At 42.4% G+C, this 22,949-nt stretch overlaps 1 protein-coding gene across 10 annotated transcripts in view; it reads right to left on the bottom strand.

Annotated features, from left to right (window-relative positions):
* Positions 1 to 22,949, bottom strand: part of DTNB (dystrobrevin beta) — a 199,798-nt gene that overhangs the window by 102,831 nt on the left and 74,018 nt on the right. For 9 of the 10 annotated variants that reach the window (XM_050710129.1, XM_035568289.2, XM_050710128.1 and 6 more), the window contains one exon: positions 5,432 to 5,509. In XM_050710129.1, coding sequence (XP_050566086.1) covers positions 5,432 to 5,509 — 78 coding nt within the window. Of the gene's footprint in view, positions 1 to 1,769; positions 1,878 to 5,431; positions 5,510 to 22,949 lie in introns of all 10 variants that reach the window. The other variant, XM_050710130.1, reaches the window with a different exon arrangement.

Here is a 22,949-nt window from a genome sequence, read left to right on the forward strand (position 1 = left end):
GTTATATCTACCAGAAGCTGTGTGAACAGCAGTGTCCTAACGGGTATCATTACGAATGTGGATGTTATTAAAAATTGCAGAAGTTTTCTTTTTACAATAAAATAATGTATAGCTATCCAGTTATTAGTCCTTCCAACTTTCCCTTGAAATAAATTCATCCACATTTGCTCCATCTTTTGGGGAAAGAAAGCAAAGTGAACCAAAGACCCTTATTCTTGGATAAGCCTGCTGTCAGAAGCCAGAATATATTAGCTAGAAAGAAGAAAGTTTGATGAAGGTGTAAACATCTGCCAAATGCTCTTCCGAATGGAATGGACTTAGGTAGGATACTGCATTTGCTGCTACTTTGCTACTTCCTCTTTCAGGACGATTTTGTCTCCACAGACAGACAAACAGTATGCTAGAAGTTACTTCTAACATTTACATCCAAAATTTACTCCAGGTGTATAAACTATTAAGATAGGATACAGGAACAAATAGGTTAATATTAGGAATAAATTTGGCTTTCCAAAAGAAGCCGGCTCTCTGAAATGTGACCAGTTTGACCAGCTTCAGCACGTGAAGATGCAGCTAAGAATGCCAATCGGCTCACACAAAGAAATCTGTGACCCTGCCGTCTTTGTCTCATGCTGCCAAGATGTGGCCGTGCCTCCAGCCAGGGAAATGAGACCCTTCCTTTTACATCAGGGATTAACCTAAGCAACAGTAACTAACAAATCTTGGGGGAAATACTGTAACCAGGCACATGTGAACTGACAAAATAGAAATACAAGAAATTTTCAAGGGGAAAAAATGTTTCTCCCGCCTTAACTCACTCTATTACTAAGTGCAGGCACCTGTATATTTTCCAGGTTCAAAGGAATGGAGAATACAAAGACAACACAGACATGTGTTTGAAGTCTCTGACAAACTAGACGATAAATGAATCAGCAATGCTTCAGTGTATTCAGTGCTTCAGTCAGTGCATTAAAAGTCTTAAATGCTCAGAAATACGGTACCATGCGTGGATGGGCATATGCTGAGACAAGTAGAGTCTTTTTCAAGCTGAAGCAAGAGCCAAGTATTTTAGCTGTCATGCCTACGACTAAGCCCGCAAATTCTGCAGCCATATATTTAACTGGCTGTGTGCAGAGGTTATGCAGAAGTTAGTGGATCTTGAAGTGCCCTTCTGTGCAAGGCTAGAAAGAAACCTGGCTACTGGACATATTTCCATGTATAAATATTTGTATCCTAGCGATCAAATCACATCTCTAACTTCCCTAATAAACTAAACAGATAATGCTCTTTTAGCATCGCATTTCCAGCTTTTAGATAGTTCTATAGCTCTCTTCTAATTCATTTTGCAGTGTTTCCATATTCTTTCCAAAATGTGTATACTTGACCTGAGCCAAGGTTTTAGCAGTACCAAGTAAAACGTGGCATGCAGCATTTCTTTAGTATGAGTGGACACAGGCCTGATTAAGATAATCTAAGGTACTTTAGAAGCACTTTTCAGTGTAGTTCAACTCAGTAATGCTATCAGGCAAGCCTTGCAGAGATGGAAATGGTTTGGGCCATACAAATGATACAGTCTGAAATGGCTTTCACTGATCACTCCTTGTAGATCCTCTGCTGAACAACCTGAGAAGCTCTGATGAAGACTTTTACTTCCCATTATGATGTAATTAAAAACAAATACACCCTGATTAGACTTGACAGGTGTACATAGCCACCACAGCTAAGTGTTTTGCAAAGAACAAAGGCACTAAGCAGAGTCTGAATGACAATACCTGTTGTTAGATGTGTTTGGGTCCCACTGCGAGCCTCAGGTACATCCCCATGGGCTTGTTGAGTGGTTATGGAGAAGTGTGCGTTCTGCAAGCTGAGAGCCTGAAGAGCTGGAATGATGGAGGCAAACATTACTACCTGAACCTGAGGCAGCGTTTCCTTTCCCCCCAGGTCCAGGAAAAGATAAATACCCCGATCCTTCTTTGGAATAAGCAAGCACAGAGAGCAGAAGCCTGTTCCCATGAACTCTTGCAGAATCTGCTAGATGAAGTAACCTTTCATAATTTTGGAAGAGGGATCCTTGAAGAGGGATGAGCCACGATCTTGGTAAAAGGCAGGTACTAAAATGGGTACTAAAATGGAGATCGCAGACGATGACATCTGCCACAAATTTGCTGCCCATGAGTTCTCATGATGCCTGACAGAAGATGATGCTTGAAAGTACGATGATTTATGGTTTTCTAAAGATCGGTTCTAGAATACATCTCACTCCTTTATTAAAAAAAAAATAATGCACAGCCAAAGTGTGTCAGAGCCCTCTGTTGCTGATTCTATCATGTCCTCATTAGTCAAAATACTAGTCTTGGTAGCACTGTTGAAAAGCTATTTATGCTTTGCTTGGTTGCTGCAGTTTCTATAATCTGTATTTCTGGGATTCCTGTGACCAAATCCAGATCTATGCATATCCATGCCCACATCAGAGAAGAGGAAGATTTCATTAGTTGTGTCCCTTTTGGACAGTCTCTGTTCACAAGAGCTATGCGGATCCCTGCAACTCACACAAGCAAAAGAGTATGGGACTAGGACAGCTAAGTGGGCTCAGACTTGGTTGTTAGGTGCAGTTTTGGCCATCCCACATCAAAATAAACACTGAAAGAAGATGAGAAGGATAACAAGCACGATTCAATTTGGAAGGAAAAATTAAGTTGACTTTTAACTAGGATTCTTAGACTAGAAGCAGGTGGCTTCAATAGCATGAAGAACGTGAATTTTAAAACATAAGAGTTTTCTTAAACAGCTCATAATTGAATTGTAGAGCTCATTAGTGGATGCCAGATTTTTGAATTAGTGGTCTCTATAAATGCTATAACTCAGGTAGTGAACCAATGAGTGCTGCAAGATGGGAGTAAGAGCAAAAACCAAGAGCAAAATTTGACTTACTAACTTGACTTAATGACTTACTGCTTATAATCTTACTTAAGCATCTGCTACCTGTCATCATGGGTGACAGGAGCATGAAATTCTTGTACCCTGAGAATACCTCACAATGCAGAGGTCTTGTCATAAGCCAATTAGTATTTACATTAAACATCACTTTACCTACTAATACCTACTTACCCTGAGCTGTCAGTTTTCTTTCCCTTCATTATCCCCCACAAAAGTGATATTCCACTACTTCTTATCTCAGCAGTGTATTGTAAGGTCTATGTGGCCAAGAAAACAAGTTCAAAGGCCAGGTGGTAATAGCTGGCCCTCTTCTTATTTTGGATTAAAGCTGGGTATGGTATCTTCCTAGCATTTTCTCTGGCGCCTTCTTTATCAGACTAAGGGAGGGGGTAGGCTAGGCCCTGCCCACAGGGGCAGGGAAGAGAACAGGAGAACAGAAGCATAGCTGGCAGATGATGGTGATGTAAAAGACATATCCTGACTGAGTTTCTGGATGTTAGGAAAAAGATGTGTTTCTTTAGGTGAAGTGTACTTTAGGATCAGTATCGGTACTTGGCAGCAAAGCTAATACTGGTTTCATCTTCTCATTTGCTTTTTTAGTAATAAAATATTTGTTCACATGTGTTTAAACTGAAGAGGCAAATGAAAAACTCATCTGTGGAGGACTGCTTCATGTCCTCCATCAGAGACCACCCTGCAGATATTTTGTAGCAGTCTGTCTCCTGGCATTCTCAAAGAAAGAAACACAGGTACTTGATGTGGGTCATCTTGACTCAAGTTTCACTCTGTTCTCTTCTGGATCAGACGTGATTTTTATATTTAACGCTGAGGAACTAATGGTCACTGGGACTACAGGCCTCCCTGAGACAAAAAGGCACCTACTGTTCCCACAAACCAGCACAGAAACTAATCTTGTACTGGGAAGAGTGAAACATTGGTAAGTCAAACACAGCCTACCATACAGGCGAGATAGTCTTGATGACTGTGGAATTAGAGACTTTTAAAATGTGAATTGTCCAACTTGGATTAGGAAAATGGGAAAAGTTGGTTAAACAAAGAAGTAGAAACTAAAGAACTAGGTGATCACTACCCAAACTAACTGCTACCCTGGGTCAGAACTGGCAGAGGGCTCTACCATTTCATTCTATAGCACCTTATACAAGAGTGAAGCACCTTATACAAGAGGATGAAGAGGGTGCAGAACCTGGCAGGCACTGCTGCTCATGAAATGTTTCAAGCTTGTGTGCATGCGTGTCCTAAGGCAGGACATGCGTGCCTAAAGCAGGATCTTCTCTGACAGAGATTTGAAGACAATTGTCTGCACCCGAGCGACCAGACTCAGACCTCAGGCAGAGGCTAGAAGTAAAGACAGAATGCAAGAGACCTTGCCCACAAAGTTGCTTGCAATCCAATAAATGAGAAAACGTCATGGGTCACGTTGCTAAAGGGCTGTCTACACAAATAGTCTGTGAAGCAGACTCTGGGAATTGCGCACCCTCAGCCTCCTCACTTCTAATTCTGCAAAAAGGGAATTTGAAGTCATACACTGTACTGCACATTGTATATAGTTTGTACACACTGAATTGTGTGATTTAGAAACAGATTTTAAAATTCCATCATAGCCAGTTCAAAACTGCACATATAACTCACTTTTTTGTCTTGGAAACCAGAAGGAAAATACACGGACCTTTGCTTAACCCTGTTTGAAAGACTGTTGCTGAAAATGAGGGATTTGTCTTCCTCTTTAGTATTAGCTTGTCATTAAATTTAGGAACATTTTCTCAGTTCAGTTTCTCTTTCCCTGCAGGGAACACTTATTCACAGGTTTGGACAAGTAAAGTCTTCAGTGAACCACCTTGCTATTCTCCCTAGCATAACTTACCAAGAAAGAAAAGTGCAAATTGATTGAACAGTGTATTTGCGTATTTACATACGTACATTTATACAATAATTTATGTATATAAAAATAAGTAAATGTAAACACAAATTCAACTGTAACATAAATGCCTCTACTAGACGCGGGCAACTCTAAAGAACTTTGGCAGCTAAACAGTTTGGTGTGGAGAACAAGCATTAACAAAGCCAACAAAGTAAACTCATTATGTGAAATGTCTCAAGCAGAAACAGAATTACTCTGCTTTGTAAGCACTGGAGCCTATGATACAACAAGACCAGTCTTTCTCAGAACAGCTTTGAAAGTAATGCTCTATTTAATAAGAACAACAAAAATCTCTTTATTTCTGTTTAGATATTTCTTCAGTCACATTCATAACATCTATTGCAATAAAAGCAAATCACTATTCAGAGAGACCACAAAAAGAGGCACTGCAAACAATTCCTGCTTTAATGGATGTTGTATACATACTTTGAACTAGCAGCGTTATTTGAAACACATTATAAGAGTCCTAGTGATACAAAATCCATATATATATATATATATATATATACACAAAACCTCTCACAGAAACAATCAATAAACATCGCAAAGCACACGTACCTTTTTGTTGGTGTAGGTGCTCCAGAGGACATGTGGGTCACCATGGTATCGTTCATATTAGTCAGAGGTCGAGGAGGACTAAAATAGAAGTATTTATTCCAGTTAGTGATTTAAAGAACAAAAAGAAAAGAAAAAAACAATAGAAGGGAAAAGGACACCACTGTTTCCTGTGACAATATTAGGTCAAAGAACAGCAGAATTGCTTTGAAGGAAGGTACTGAACTGCTCTATTCTAATTAACTTTCAAATTCTCATGTAACTTTAAAATGAAGGTAAAACTAACATTTATGATTAAATAACTGACCTTTGGTATTGTCTAATACTTCAAGCAGACGTAGGAACCATTCAAATTAGGGGAATTATTTGAAATGTTTAAAGAAACGAGGCAATGACTCGTTACAATAAGCCATCAATTATACAACAATCACATACACCACCTGCTTGACTTTTATTTCTAATGAGATAATTTCAAGTTAGTTGGAGGAATCCAACAGAGCACCTCGTGTTCCTTACCACCCTAACCACAAAACCATGGGATGATGTTTCCACATTTGTCATTTTAAAGCCCTAAAAGTTTTCCGAAGGCCGTGCTGATGGGCAGGCAGGGTGTGGGAGGTGAGCGACGTGCCCGGGGCACCCCCAGGCAGCTCTGCTCGAGTCGGGGGGGGCAACCTGCAGGAGCTGCCACCACAGAGTCAGCGTTTGCTGGCATTTAGCCTCCGAGCACACCTACCACCATCCTTAAGAACGAGACTTCCAAAGACATGCAGAGCTGCCCATGCGCAGACAGCAGCTCAATTTGCACGTTAGACAAAATGTCTCGTACAGGTCGTAATGGAGAAAAACGCCACGCTTTTCTGCATACTTTTTTTTGAAAACGCAGCCCTAAAATCTTCAGTGTTCTATTTGCCGTCATCTTACCATTCACTGGCACTTAGATTTACTGTTGAGATTAATTCTTGCAAACTGTGTATACTATCCAGCAGCACAGAACACATTTGTCCTAACAGAGCTTTTGCAGTTTTTGGCTTCCCTGACATTCCTGGCACCTGCTGCAGCGAGCCTGCTTCTGTTCAGGATTTCTGGATGCTAGGAATTGGCTTAAGACTCATTAGCTTACTTCATTCAATAGTTTTCAGAACCCACCAATCTGGAGAACCAAACACGCAGATAAGAATCTGCTGTCAAAGAGGTAAAATCACAAAGATCATATTCCTCGCAGGTCTTACTGTGTTCTTTCTCCATCTTGGATTAGAGCACAAAAGCACTTCAGTTCTCAATCCCCAATCCAGACAGATTAGCCCAGAAATAATTATGCTGTACATTTCAATGTTCACGTTGTTCTAAAATACAACATTATACTGAGAAATGGTCTGGTCATAAGATATTTACTGAATCTGCTACTTTGGAAAAGGAACTTCTTACTGTACAAAAAAGCAGAAATGCAATTATAACACACTGGAAACTTGGTAACCTGATGGATGTGACGTGCTGTGGTACATCTGGAATCTATTAACGTTGTGAGCGAACATACAAATGCATCCTCTGCTAACAAGGAGGTAATTAACAGTGTCTCTCTCTTTGCCTCTTTATCTCCTTATTTACTTCTCGACTGAGCATCAGAAATGTTCTGCCCACAGCTACAGTTCAAAATTCTTCTTTTTCCCTAAGGATTCACTTACTGACTTTGCATTCTCCTGCTATGCGAATCGGAAAACGGTATGGGCTGCTGCCAGACAAACACCTAAAACAAGGAGCTTTTGCGACAAAACCTGTATTTTTCAGCAACAACTATTGGCTCATGGTTTTTGTGTGCATTACCAACGAAGCAGGCTGTTTGGTTTTGCTTTCCTTGCTTTGGGAGGGAAAAACAGCTTCACTAAACACTGTGCTATCAGACGCACAATAAATGCCACCTTGTTACTGATAATAATTTTGGGGTATGTAAAATCAACCCTGGGGCATCACATTTTGGCGGAGGGGACAAGCAAGCTCACAGCAAATGTTCCTGAGATGCCCAGGACGAGAGCGTGGCGCTACCAGCACAGCACAATGTGCTCGTGGCCCACGAGATGCATAAACGGATCGCTGTGTTTTCACCTGATGCATTTTACTTTAAGTAACAAATTTTATACGGGAGCACATCTTCCGTTATCCCACAGTAGTTCACCTATGTGGACCTACTATTTTGAGTCTGGATAATTATTTTATTACAACATTGCTTTTAAATGGCTCTTTTAAAAGGAAAGTGGATGTAATTCACCACTCACAATCTGTTTTTGGTATCATTATATTTCCACATGCTCGTTCCAGTTCTGCAAATACCAGTGTCCTCATTTTTCCAACTAAATCCCCACTAACAGTGATAAAGACAAAGAAAAAAAATTAAACAGTGACATCTGGTTAGAAGATACCTAACTGCACAACTCTGTCTTATTTACCGCATACAATGAAGCCTGTCCCAGTCCAGACAAATTCTTGAGACCATTTATACGTTTTCAGGGAGCATCTTTTCATAAATTAGGAACCCTCTTAAGCTGGCACTGTATTTTCTTGTATAACTGTGACAGAAAAATCATACTGGTTGTGACACCAGGAGCAGGCTGTAACCATGTACACAATACCAATGGAGTAGCAAAAGAGCTTCTTTATGAAACTGGGATTGGTTTTATTTTACCAATTTCTGGTTCAAATGGAATATAAGTGAATTCCCCCTCTGAGATGCTCGTGAGAGTTAGCCTATCGACATAAAAAAAGACAAATCAGCTACTGAGGAGAGGTTTTTCTGCCTCACCAGAAAATGCACCTGAGACATGAGAACACCCCAAATCAGAGCTGGTACATAAATTCAGAAAATTACTAAATGGGAACTGTGACTTTTTACTGATGTATGTAACTTTTACAAAGATCTTTAAACGAACTGAGCACTGAACCTCATCAGAAGGCACAGTAACCACTTGATTAGTAACAAGATTTTGAGAATGGATTAAATACATTCACACCTTTCATACACTCAATATATACATGTAATCTATACGTTTATATTTATAAACCAAAATATGACCAAATCAAAATTTTCTTCGTAAATTAGAAAAGCTGCAAAAGAGCTAACCGTTCTCACGGCATGGGTTGGATGCTGCAGGGCAACACATCTCAGAGGCAATCTGAAATGTACCCGCAGCTCGTAACTCGTGGAACTGTTTCAGACTTTGCAAATCACTTTTTTCTTTACTTTTGCCTTACCAGTTGTCTGGCATCACGGGTGGTTTCTTTTGGTTTGGTTTTGTTTGAATGAGCACAGCAATCTTTAAAACTGATATCCTGGTAAACATTTAAGAGCCCACTTGGAGTAAGATCCTTTTCTAAGATGTAGAAGGTATTTTACAAAAAATACCTTCTTGTGTAAGAAGAAAAACCTTCTGGTATCAGCTGGATGCTTCTTGGTATGGAACAGTACTCTGGTGAAACCCCTGCAAGCATCATGATGTCCCAGAAAGTTTGCAACCATAACACAATTCATTACGAGGGGTGGATCTTCTGAAGAGAAGTGAAAATTAGCTCCATGTGGTGAGCACTGTCTAACATTAATGCTGCTTTCTGACGAGTTAACAGAAATAAAAATGAAGGTAGAGTACTACAGGTGAAGGAGATGGAGGAGATTCCACCCTGAGGAAGGGGGAACACGTGAATTGAGGCAGCCGCAGCGCAAGGTGCCCAACTCAGGGAGTAAGGTAACTCCCACCCACCCATAATTTAGTGGAAACATTAAAACAGGTTAAGGGACTTTGAAGTTTATTAAGAACAGCTTACAACTTTATTTTAAAACTTCTGTTTTGTTAGGCTAAATTTTTCATTTTTGAAGTGCCTGGCACTGGGGGTGTATTCGGTCAGCCTAGGGTGCTTCTGGGGAACACAGCAACTACCAGCGGTGCCTGCAGAGGAGCCTTTTGGATACCTGGCAGCTGGCTCTTGAGGTCACCCCAGAAGCCAAGGATCGGACTGATCTTACCAATAGTGCCAGCTTCATTTCACTTAGCAGTATTTCTTCTAACATGCAGGCTCTCCATAAACCATCTCAGAGCTACACTGTTCCTTCCTTTAAACCTCTCCTCCAGTTCTCTTTGTTCATGATGCTCACACGAAGTGACATTATTGAAGCAGCTGGGAGGGCAAGGTCAGCCTGTGTCGGAGAGCATAAATCAAGGCATCACTGATCCTTCCTCTCCTTCCATGTGTGAGGTCCAAGGTGCCTGCCATATAAACTTTTAACAGCTTGAAACACACTACACTGTCCTCTGTGAGACTAAGAATACTCATTTTACTTCGTCCATTACTGGTTAGCACTGACATAGGAGCCAGCTCGTTCAGCTATCCACCACGTCTGAACTGCCGGCCTCTACCCAACCCGACAAAGAACCGAGCGAGGACACAGCAGTGTGCCAGTTCAGAGGATGAGGACTGGTCTTCGCGGCAGTCCTGGGGACAAGTGGCCAGTGATGGACTGCTCCTTTGGCCAGGCGTACATAGAAGAGCTCGCTGTTCTGCGTCCTTCTGCTGTCACTGCCTCCGAGTTTAGTTCATTCGGACTCTCCCCTGCGACCTGCACCTTATGCAGCAGTGGAGGCTATCAGAGCATGCATAAATAGTTGAGATCTGTGATGGGCTCAAGAACAGGAATCACAAGAGTCCTCTGCACCCAGCACGTATCTGGGAAAGAAGGAATAAAGTCCTCACAACAATACAGGTGCGTCACCACTTAGAAGCCCTGTTAATTTACTCATCCACCGTATTTTTTTCTACACAAATGTCAGTGTTAATTCTGAAGCTAAAACACCTTCAATCATCTTCAAGGTAACAGAAGTTTGAGTTTTCCATCCCTAGCAGTTTTTTTGTCTTTTTATTTTTTTCCCAGAACACATTTAAGTATGAACATTACCTGTCTCTTCTGCTGTGACCAGCTCCCTCTCTAAGCATCTGGCTACTACTGGACACAGGATACTGGACTAAACTCTTTGGTGTAATCCAGGATGGATGATATCCTGTTCTTAGATCTTCCCATCATTTTCCTAAACATGTCAACAAACTCTTATGAGTTATTGCCAGAACTCTAATTAAATCAAAGATCTTGACTTCCATCATTAATATTTACCCTTTAATTACCTGCTCCTACCTATAAAAACCTAGGAGATCCAGACGTAACTGAAGTTGCTGTCACATCTGTTCTCAGTAATCTTGTCTAAAAATGAGAAATAAGAAATAAATGTTGTGTCAACAGTTTTATTAAGTAGGAAAATCACTATACATTCTGAAGAAAAGCCCAGTTAAGCCTAGGTCTAATTCTTCGTTCAGACTTGGCTGGTGAAGGTCCAGAACAAAACCAGGACAGCTCTCAGGCCCCAGAAGTCTAAAAGCTCAGTAAATAGAAGCAACCAAGTCCTGAGACTTTTTGCTGTGCTGGCCAATCACCTTGCAAAGGGACCTCTAAAAAAAGCAGCAATAAACAAAATTTACCAAACCCTAAACACTTCTATCTGAGATTGCTGATGCAATCAGCACAGTGACGTATTTGATTCCACCTGCGTACAGAGACTTGGAAAATGCAAAGCTCAGGAAAAGCAATCTATACTCGAGGGCTAAGGGCCACCACCACATCCAATTAAAAAAAAAAAAAAAAAGCTCTGTCTGTCAGACCTGGAACCGATGAGTCTGAAGTCAGTGATGGACACCTAGGATTCTGGAAGTAGACATAGTTCATTGTCCCTCAGAAAGGACAATTACATAGGGTCTGAATGGCCCCATTGACGTCAAGCAGCAGAAGTTCAAAGCGTTATCAGCTAAGCTTCTGGCATGGATATGCATTTCCTCCCTCTACTCAATGTTTTGTGTGCCAGAACCAGACAGTATATTGCATATAACAAAAAAAAAAAGTCACTTTCAGGTGCACTGATTAGCAGTGTAGTAAACACTAGCATTTGCTTAATTATCTACTAATGTCTGGAATTAAGTTATTCTTTAAATAGGGATGAAAATAGGGATAACTGCATGATATCTGCCAGTCTTTTCTACTACTTCTTTTAAATTGCACTTACTCTATTTACATACATATGAACTGAACAGACATGAAGTCTTGAATATATTTGCTAACTTTACAGGTGAGTTTTGCTCTATAACCTGGGAAGTCCTACACTATAAAGACAGTAACAGATATGAGCCTTTTTGGTACTGTTCAAGAGCCCCACTCGCAGTCCATCCAGGTTGTGTTTCTTTGTGCAAAGAGAACTACAAAGAATTACAACACAGACCTGACCAACACCTGAAGGCAGGCACAAGTCAAAGGTATAAGATGTATAAAAATGAAAAATCATACTTACATTAAATCCCACTACGCTACAGAGACTGGCTGACCATACCCTCTGCCTGTTATTATTCCATTTACAGCCATGCTGACAGAAATTTAAGGAGAGATCTAAAAGAAAACTGTCAGTTTTGTGGATATTTACCTACATATATTTATGTAGGAAAAGGTATGGAGGCATTAAGCACTTCTAGGTGCAAGGCAGGCTGGCACCACAGCTAGCAGACACTAATCAAGATCTTTATATTAAAGATTTGCATTAACTTGAAGTTTGTTACAAAGGAAGAGTACTCAAATCCATATGGAATCCTAGTTCGGTTTATTAATTGGAAAAAAAACAAAACAAAACACTATAAATAGCAGTTGATGAAATACAATTGCATGAAACTGTAAACGTAACGTCCCAACTGGCGTGATAGTCCTTTCGCTTCCCTTTGGTAAGGTGTCAACCGGAAAAAGCAACAAAGTGAGGTTGATTATTTTCTTGGGCACTTCATTATTTCTCATACTGCAGGTTAGGAAAGAACTCGTTAAAACTCATTAGAATTGTTTGTTTCTAACACCACATGCAGTATTAACTTTTTTTTCCTTAATGTTTCCTACCTCATACTTTCAGGTAAGAAAGACACAGACTGTAAAGTGCAATCTGATTCAATGTAAATCTTGGTCTCTATCGCATGGCATTTCCATGGGAGTAAAGAAACGGCATTTCTTTGCTTAACAACCGTGAGAAGTCCTCTGGGAGATTTCTGCAAACAACCCTGTGAAAACTAATCTCTTTCTACTGTAACCTATCAGGAAGGATTCAAAGCAGCATAAACATGACCTGCTTTTCTCACACCTTATTATTCCTGGAAGGACTATGTCAACACATTTTGGTAATAGTGCAATAACGCACCTCCTCTGCCTTACCTTTGTTCCTCAGGAGAGACCAAAGGGAATTTCCCCAAAGAACAGTCGTGACCGAGGTTACCTGAGGTAAAGCACAGTCCCTGTCTGCAAGCAGTGCTACCTGGTTTCTCCCATAAAAACAAATGCTGAGATGGTTTAAATCAAGGTTATGCCCCCAGATACACGTTCCTTCTTTCCTGTAACAGCAGCCTTTGCTTTCCTTACGTACTTTAGCAGTCTGTGCATCACTGCAGTCCAACCACTTGTCCTGACATTTGCTCCAGGACTGCTGTTGGGGTTTGCATGGGAGCACACATCAAACTCTCCAGATCTGAGGCCACGTTGCTGAGGATGCCATGCCAGCTCATCATGCTAACAAGAGGGCAGGCACAATTTCAATAATTTCAAGTTTCATTACCTGCTACTACCACCATCTCCTTCCCTCACAACAACCTAAAAGCTATGGGGTGAGCACAGTGCAGTATACTCCCTCCAGGATTGTGTGCACGTGAAATCATTATTTTCCCATTAAAAACACTCGGTGACGCAATGATCAGCACTGCAGCAGCAATAGTTGGTCACGGGTAGGCTGAGATGGCTCCCAAACTGGGGTTCAGAGGGTAGAGACACACACCTGCAGTTATGTCAGGTTTTTGCGGGAGGACCATCAGTTCTGGTACAGGACAGCTAGCTAGGAGAGTAACGTGGAGGAACTCCACCATTACATCAACCTGGCAGAAGCAGTGGTGATTCTGGTACCTCCGCAAGAGGAGAGAGAGTTTTACAGAGGTGTCTGAATAGCTCACCTTGCCAGTGCAGTGTCTGGATGCAAATAAGGAGGAGGTAATGCTGCTCCTGAAGCAAACCGATCTTACCACCCAGAGCAGGTGACATTTTGCTAGTACATTCTGGCACAGCAGTGTGGTGGTTGTGTGTCAGTTGATGCTGGGGTAGTACTGATTTATGAGAACCAACTTTTTTTTTTAAGCAAAACTGATAAATGTGTTTTTGACACTCAGAAACTTGCTGGTTTACTTGCCAAAAGGAGCACGCGGAGACTTCATTGAGAAAGGCTGTCATTCTGCATGCAGCAATAGGTTCACAAACACCAGCAGTGAGCGAACCAGAAAGGTAAGACTATGCTTGATGCTAGGTTATGTCATTTATTTTGCTAGAACAACGTGGACATCTTTCACACCAAACACGACTATTAGTGGATTGCCTGTGCTTCCTGTTATTCTAGCAGCTCTTGTTTATCCTTACAATGAGGACATACAGGACCTATCGCTACTGTTTTTAAGCTTCCTCTCCAGACAACAATAATCCAAAAGCCAAAGGAGGACACATTCTTCCAGGCTACTGTATAAAGGAGGCTGATGGTTGGTTTTGCTAGTTGACTATAGACCCTACCAAACAGTGGGAGGGGAAGTAAGATACAGCCTGTAAAAACACCTGAACTGCACTTTGTGAATCTTCCATCTACATGGACCTTCTGTCCAAAAGGTTCCTGTCTCAAGACGAGACCAGGTGCACGTCCAATGCAGTACAAGGGCACTGGGTTGCTAGAAGGAGAACGGGATCTCTCCCCAGCAGGCACGATGCCAGTCCCTGCAACAGGACACAAAGGCACTGCTGTAACTAGGAAAGGAAAGCGCATCCGGGCCCAGTAGCCTGCTGCAGCTACACCAGGCGACTGCCTCCTGCACAGGGATCCTTGGATCTCAGGGACTAAAAGGAAGAGTGGAGAGGGGGGAGCAGGTTAGGGGGAAGCAAGAGAATGGTTATCTTCCTCCCTCACTGGAAGAGGATAAAGCCATTTTACTCTATGCAAAATGCTCCATAAGGATGACATCAGTAATACAATTGAAATCTTCCCTCTCACATTACAAATTCTCCAAAAATTGTAATAAAAATCTGAGACGTCGTTTACTGACTTGAGGATGAAGAGCTCCAGCACATCTCATTTTCAAACTGTTCCTACTGTTTATATCCGACAAGTCTTCAGAGTGCAGTTTGATGGCCTGATCCGGAGCCAGTTTGGCCCCACTTATAGTTAGTGAGTGAAACTGTGCCAGGGAGTCTTCCAAAAATCCAGGAACGTGATCTTCTACACGTGTAAATTGTTAGCAGACCCTAGCACAGTTCTGGCCTGAGTCAAACAGCAATTCCCAACAATTCCTGGGAGAAGAACGAGCCAGGAACTACTCCCAGGAAGCCGTTCAGATGTAGCCCAGCTCTTGTGGAAGGTAAGAAAGATTAATAGCACGGACAGGGCAGTTCTGAGCCAGCTGGCTTCACTGGCAAAAAACAGTCCCAAGTACACTCAATTAACAGTACATGCAGGACTATGACTTGATCTTGAGCTTATTCCTTTGACTTTGCACCTTTGTTTTTTTCTCTGATGTAACAGCCACCAGCATTTCATCAGGAATCTGCCAGAGGACGGTGCTTGGCCGGCAACAAGGACCCAGGCAAAGCCCGGGTGTCAGTGGGAGCAGATGGGAAGGGGCAGGCTCCGTCCTGGCAGACCGCCTCCAGCTAACAGAGGATTTCTGGCACTGCCTACAGCCTGCTCGGTCACCCCTGGCGTCCCGAAGGTGCTTCCTGCAGCTGGCTGGTCCAGGTCACAGACCCGCTGAGGTTGGAGGGGACCTCTCGACACCACCCAGTCCCAGCTCCCTGCCCAAACTGGACCAGCCACAGCAGGCTGCCCGGTCACGTTTTTAATAGCTCCAAGGGCACAGACTCCACAGCCTCTCCGAGCAACCCATACCTATGTTCACACTTTGTCCCAAATTTGGTCTGCTTTTTGGTCTTACACCACAGGCTCTGCTCACCCTGATCGGGGCTGATCTGCAGACGGGAGCAGCCTGCACAAGTCCACCGCGAGCAGCAAGTCACTACAAACCCACGCATGCTCAGGAGCCAAGCGGTGAGCAAGCAGCTGGGAAGAACAGAACACTCAGGGTTTGTGTACTTCGTGATGGCTTTCAGGCTGCCTTTACACAAGCACTGGCCATTCTCTTCCCTAAGTGTATACGTAAAGACTGTCTAAAAGCGAGACGCAAGCTTTAACCCGTAACTCACACGCTAGGCAAGAGAATGTCGTTTTTAGGAACACACTGGCAGGTATTTTGGAGCTTCACGTGCAAATGGCAAGGACTCTGCAGAGGACAACAGACGTAATGTGTGCTAAGTGTGCGATGCAGGCACATGTTAAATTAAAAGGGGAGGGCTGGTGTCAGCAGGCAGGGATATTGTGGAACGCTGCAGATACTGAAGCTTCAGATAGCTGCAGCAGAAGCAGTCTGCAGAGCTACTTTTACATAAGATTAAGTGAAAATGGTTTCAGACTTCTTCCTTAAACATTGCCTTTACTATTCCACTCTGTGCCTGAAGAATTCAACAATTGCTCAGAATCACAGAATCAGATTCATTAAGGTTTGAGAAGCCCTCCAAGATCACCTGGTCCAACCACCCCCCTACCACCAATGTCACCACTAAACCATGTCCCCACGCACCACGTCCACCCTTTCCTTGAACACCCCCAGGGACGGTGACGCCACCACCTCCCTGGGCAACCCGTCCCAACGCCTGACTGCTCTTTCTGAGTACTTGAGACACTTCTGGAAACTGTGTCAGATATATACGTGTTTTGAAATTCATCAGCCAGGACTTTAGTAGGTCACACCATACATTTGCTAACAGTGAGTACAAGATGGGTGAATTTTCTCTCCAGAGTTCTCTCTACTGAACAAATTTGTTCTACTACTTAAGGGACAACTCCTTTACTATTATTTGCTGTATAAACTCTTATCCTCTAATTGCTCAGTATCTATCACCAAGTAGGAGGAAATGAATTACTTCTTTTGTACTATGCATTATATATAACTAAGACCATAAAAAGCCCCATTATTTATTATTCAAATCTAAATAATGATCTCCTGCTGCCTTCTCCCTCTGACTACATGCTTGAGTAAGTAGAATATAAGATCAATACATCTGTTCAATAGGAGGCGCTGAAGACAGGCCAATGCAGAAAAGGAAAACCTACTTAAAAATGAAATAGCTCATAATGACAACTTAAACTTCACAACAGAAAGCAAAGGGGTTTTAGAATTACCCTTTTCACAGAATTAATAGATTGGGGATGCAAACAGACTTCATCTTGGGAAAATAACAGTAAAGAGCGCGAGGGTTCATGGCAGTCAGCTAAACAAGCATCCCCGGTGTGACGCTGGAGCAGAACAGCCAGATGCAATAACCACGCGCAGAAGTAGGAGAGCAATTTCTGGGAACCGAGAGGGGTTCTGCTGCATTTGGCACTGTATGAACACGAACGGAATTGCATTCAATTTTTGGAACTGCAATTCAGGAGGGAGGTTGAAAATCAGGGATGGTTCACTGAAGAAACACAGGAACAACTAAAAGCTGGAAAACATGCTTTTCACAGAGATAATCCTAACTCCAAACCTCCTACTTAGCAGACAAAATAAGTGGTGATTTGATGGCAACCTACATGCACATTTAGCTTATTTGTAATAAAACCAAACAGCAGTACACAGCACGGATATAACAAAATCCAAGGAACAGAAACCAAAATGAACAAGTTCTACTTAGAAATATCCTTGCAGATTTTGAATAACGAGGACAATAAAGCACATGGACTACTTTCATGACCGTGGCAAATTCTGTCTGTTATAAATGTTAATGATTTTTATAAAATACCTGATTTTTTAAAATATATTTTCTGCTTTGCACAGGGAATAATTCGAAGAAATCCCCTGATCTCTGCTGCATTTGCGGTTCTAGTTAAATGACTGTGATGACTCATTTAGGCATCATGAACTCTGGTTAAGGAAATAACTGTAGCAGCATCTGTGTATATGTTTTGAGCTCTTTTGCTCAAAAATGTAAGGGAAAAACTTCACAGCAGAACAAGTATTGTAAACTTTTGTCTGTCATATACACACACAATGATTGAAGGTAAATCTGTGATACAAAAACCATCAGACTCAGAAGTTGGAATTACCAGCCAAATTCAAGAGGTGAAAGATGCAAATTCAGAGCTACACTTTGGCAGGCAACCAAGGCCAACGTTCTCCAACAGCTAACAACCAACCTAAGAAGCTGCAAGGTAGCGGCTTCTGTCAGAATGACTTATCAATGCAACACGCATTTCCTGCTTTTCCTGCTGCACGTATTTTGAAAAACTATCCTATAAAAGTAGGAATATACTATACTATACCAAGAATACATTATATCTTACCATAAAGGGTGATTTCTTCTTTTGCTTGTTTTTCTAATCTTGGGTAGGAACTGGGATTAAGAAACAAGAAACTAACCCCCTCTCCATAATAAAAAGTTTTAAAGTGTCACTCTGCTTTAAATCAGGAAACCACAATATTTAAAATATGCTGTTACAGTGAGAAAATTTTAAAGAGAGTTGAATTGTTGAAATTCTATTTCTATTCTGCAACTATTTAGATTTCTTCAGTTTCAAATGAAAATGGCTTTCTGTCACACAGGCAGATATTGCTTGGAACTGAATATCTCAATTTTGTCTGATTTGTGCTTTTGCACAAAGTCACTGAAGACCAATTCTAAATTCAGTGCAGCGTGACCTTCATGCAAATGCGAAAAGCAAAAAGTGGGAAAACATTACCTGTTATTTCCATTGTTAAATAGAAAAGGAAGTTTGTTTATTGTAAAAATGCACATTACCTTCAGTAAAGGAGACAGATCTAAGTTTCCGCTACTTGTGCAATTTGTTTTCTTTGTTTTCTGCACATGCAACAAAAGAATACAGATGAAACCTGTACCTGTGGGACAAGCCGGTTCAATGCACAGCTGAAACAAACCTGAGAATGGAAACGTACTTACGGTTATCCCTAAGTGGGGAAGAACCAGTCAAAATTCTCTGTAATCCTTTACTTACCAATCCCCTAAAATATCCAGATCACAGTACTGTTTAAATATTTCTGAAGAATTATGATATCTTAATTCAAATAATGGATATGATTGCAGTTGCGGGAAGGCACTGAACACTGACTTTGCAGACTTCTGTAAAATTCCAAGTGCCAAATGACTGTCAGCAGTTCCTCACTGTAATGTACTACTTTCTGACACTGTATTTGTAAGAAAAAAATTAGGAATTGTTTAAAAATAGCTGCTAACACTCCTCCAATGAGAACACCAAGGGCAAATACATGCACGGATATGCTGAGCCAACATTTTCCTCCTATAGAAAGGGAACATAACTGTAGTAGTAAATTGGATCTCACCACTCCATTCCGGTGCAAATCACGTGAGCAACTTTCCAACAAGGATTACATGTATATGTTACAGATCGATTACTGTTTTGTTCTCTTCGTTATTTTAATCAGCAGAAAACGGCCAATTTCTGTTCTTATACTACTCAAAAGTGTTGGTTTTATATTTGTGATTAGGAGTGAGAAATGTGGTCTCGGCTTCCCTGGAATATTTTGAGTTAAGTTTTCTACAAGCCCTTATGGAGCTTTTACATCTGTTTAACTATGACTAATTTTCCTACTAGCACTGAGTAGTAATCCAGCCAAAAGCTATCTCGATGCAAAGGAAGGCATAAAACATAACCCAACTAAGTATAATCTGACAACAATTTAAATCAAAAATCCATAATCCAAAAATAGCAGGTTAAATATTTGCCAAAAGGAAACATTTTAAGCACGTTTGGATACAATAATGGTTCAGAACTGACTGGTTACCAAAGACGAGATTATCTGCTCCTGTCAGCCAGCCTGGCTTTGCCTGGGCAAGGGGACTAAAGGCTTCACCTTTTTGCTCCATCCTCTAGAGATTTACATTATTTGAGCTGCCGGAACGATGTACAGACTATTTTAATTTATTGATGTAATTTACAAAACAGTTTACAGTGTATGCTTCTGTTAAGATGATCGGGATTAAATGAAACAGACACGATAAAAAGTTAAGAACTAACCACAAATCTGAGAACATACACAAATACCTGAGATTTGACGAAAAGATGTGTACCGCGGGGAACAAATCCCCAAACTCTGTGACAAGAGCCGATGACAGCAGGGGCAGCGTGCTGTTCGCAGCCACTAACGCCCAGCCACGGCCAGGTTTCTGCTGGGGCTGGTTTGGCTGTGTCTCACATCTCAGGTGGCTGCCCAGTGCGGGCACCCGGCTCCACCATCACACACCTCCACTCCCAGTAACCGGGAACATGCAAGTTACTCACCAGGACGAAACGTCACTGTAAGTTCTGCTGCATCTTTACGAAAGGCCCATTAACACCAGCTTGTGTTGTGAACGCAGCGTTCAGTGCAGTATCACTGCTGTTAGGTTTAGGCTGGATGTTAGGAAGTACTTCTTTACTGAAAGGGTTATTAAGCATTGGAACGGGCTGCCCAGGGAAGTGGCTGAGTCACCATCCCTGGAGGTCTTTAAAAGACGTTTAGATGTAGAGCTTAGTGATATGGTTTAGTGGAGGACGTGTTAGTGTTAGGTCAGAGGTTGGACTGGGTGATCTTGGAGGTCTCTTCCAACCTAAGTGATTCTGCATCCCAGCCTGGAGGGGCCCGCACCCACCCCGCTCCGTGCCCACACAGCTGTGCCCCGGCACCACAGAGCGCCTGGGGGGGCACCTGAGGAACAGCACCAAGCCGTGGGCACAGGCAGTGCAGGGAGCATGTGGGTTTGGTTTTAAAAAATAGTAACGAAACCAACAACAACCAAACAAACATCTAGCCTTACATTTCACTCCTTCCCCCCTTGAATTAAAGGGCAAAGCACAGCGCTCACTCGGGGAAGTCGGGGCTCAGCAGCAGGGCCGCCCCAGGCCCCGCAGATCCCGTGCCTGCCCACCCACAGTGAGGCCCTGGGGGACCTCCGAGCCCTGCTGGGCCCAACCCGGCCCTCTCCTGTCACGGCTGGGTGCTGAGCTCCAGCAACGGCAGCAGACACGCGACTGGTGTGCCACACCAGAAAGCTGCTCCTGCTGACCAGAAGGGAGAAGGGGACCCGCCGGCAGCCCCCTTGCAGCCGCATGAGGGAAGGGAGCAAGAAAATTGCATGCAGGAGACCAGAAAGAAAGGCAGCGGCTGAAATACAAGCATAGGCACGCAATTCACACAAGTAAAATGCAACCCCCTGTACATTTTGAACTAAAAGAGAACATTAATATACAACTCATAAATTTTAAGTATCAGAGGTGGATGACTGAATCACAGAGCCTGACCTGTATACAGAAATCTTACGTCCCACCCACTTACTCCAGCACTGAGACGAAGGATTTAGGTTTGCCTAAAGCAGAACTCCAGCAGGTTTGTATCTAGGGCACCAAAGAGAAAAGGCCATCGCTGCTTCCCTTGGCTGTTACGTTACTACCTTGGCCATAACACGCTGACCTGACAATACCGCAGTGCTGAGCCACAGGCAAAAGCAAACACTTTTGTACTAACACTGTGCAGCAATCGCTGTAAGATCGATATGCTGTATGAATAAACAAGAAGTAAATATATATATATATATATATATGCAGAATTATAATTAAACTACTTGGAGGTTCTTACTCCTTTTGCTGGATTAACAACCTTCTTAACAACCCTTAACAACCTTCTACCTGCCTGAAACTAAGCAGAGATTTATCTCAACTAGTAACAAATGTGTGTACTTACAGAACGGCACATAAAAATTAAATTAAAAATAAACTTAAGCTCATAAACACACAAAATTTAACAAACTATGACTCTTCGCAAAAACCTTTCTAGATCAGGAATAATGCACTACGAGCACATGGGCTGTGGGGCAATGGATCACTAACACCAGCTGCATAACCATGGAAGGATACCTGAAGCCTCCAGCAGCACTCATAAGCTGCTCTATGAGGCTCTTCCTTCCCCATGCAGTGGAAGAAAGCATTTTGGGTAGTTAAGCATGTGAACATTTAAAGGACAAATTAAAGCTAGTGTAAGGTGCAAATTTTTGCCATTGCTTGTAAAGAATGTTCAGCATTTCAATAAAATGTAGTTCATCACCAAACAAACTTGAGGATGCAAAGACGTTTTGTGCAACTGTGCTAAAGAATTGCCAGCTCTGCATCACACGGGAGGCAGTCATGACTTCGGATGTATTACGCTTCTGACAAACACAAAGTAAAATTTACTTGCTGAAAGTTAACTGAAATTCATTAACACAATAACAACCCAGTCTGAGTGATAGGACTCAGATCTGGACCACATTAATGAAAACAGAGGGTAGCTGTGTGAAATGCCTGCTGGGAGAGGATTTTTAAAAGTTTCCTCATGTCCACAGTGACATTTGACAATACTGAAATCCAGAGAAGCAGCCACAGCACAGCTTCTAGGGCGAATATTAGCCCACTGCATTACTCAGGTCAGCAGCTGGGGCAGGACCCAAGCACCACCACATTTCTCCATCCGCTGAAAAAAATGCCTCGAACTACTTTTGACACTGGCTAATACTCTGAGAGCCTCTTCTGAAAATCACTGAAGCTCCTGCTTGCTGTGGACTTAGGAGACAAGGTGCTCCTCTGGAGAGCCTCCCCACTCCCTCTAACAGCCCACAGCAACAAGTTACAAGGTAAGGATATCTAATTAGATAGCCTTAGTTAATGACCTGCTCTCTGCGTAATTGAAATCAGTTGTGTTCCAGGATGCACACCCTTGGGTGCCACCCCTGATGTGCACGGCTTTTTGCCAGTCAGCACCACTGCAGCCAGGCGCCCTAAGACCACCTCATCTTCCAGGAGCGGGGTCACTGCTGATAGCTCAGTGACCTTCACGGACATGAAACGCTTCAGGTCCCTAAGAAAACCGAGGCAGGACCCAAGACAAAGATAGATTAAAACCCACTTTTCCTTTCTAGAACTATCTACTATTAAAATAACAGTTTTTCACGTCAGACTTAGCTTTCACAAAAAAGAAATCCTTTGTGTAAGATAACTCCCCTGAGAAGCTGAAAGAGGGAAGGAAAAGAACATAAAACCTGACAGAGTGGCAGCAGCTGGAGTGGAGCAGCTTGGAGCTCAGGGACGCCAAGTCCTGCACCTCGGACAAGACAACCCCATGCAACCGTACAGGGTGAGCATCTGCTGGCTAGAAAACAGATTTGCACAGGAGGACCTGGGGGTCCTGAGGAGCACAAACGCACGAGCTACAGCAGCAAGGCTGACCACATGCTGGGCTTTGTCAGCAGGAACAAAACCAGCAGGTGAAGGGAAGCAATTCTTCCTCTCTGGCCCTGTGA

The sequence above is a fragment of the Cygnus atratus genome, chromosome 3, assembly GCF_013377495.2.
Source record: "Cygnus atratus isolate AKBS03 ecotype Queensland, Australia chromosome 3, CAtr_DNAZoo_HiC_assembly, whole genome shotgun sequence".
In the NCBI taxonomy this organism is placed as follows: Eukaryota; Metazoa; Chordata; class Aves; order Anseriformes; family Anatidae; genus Cygnus; species Cygnus atratus.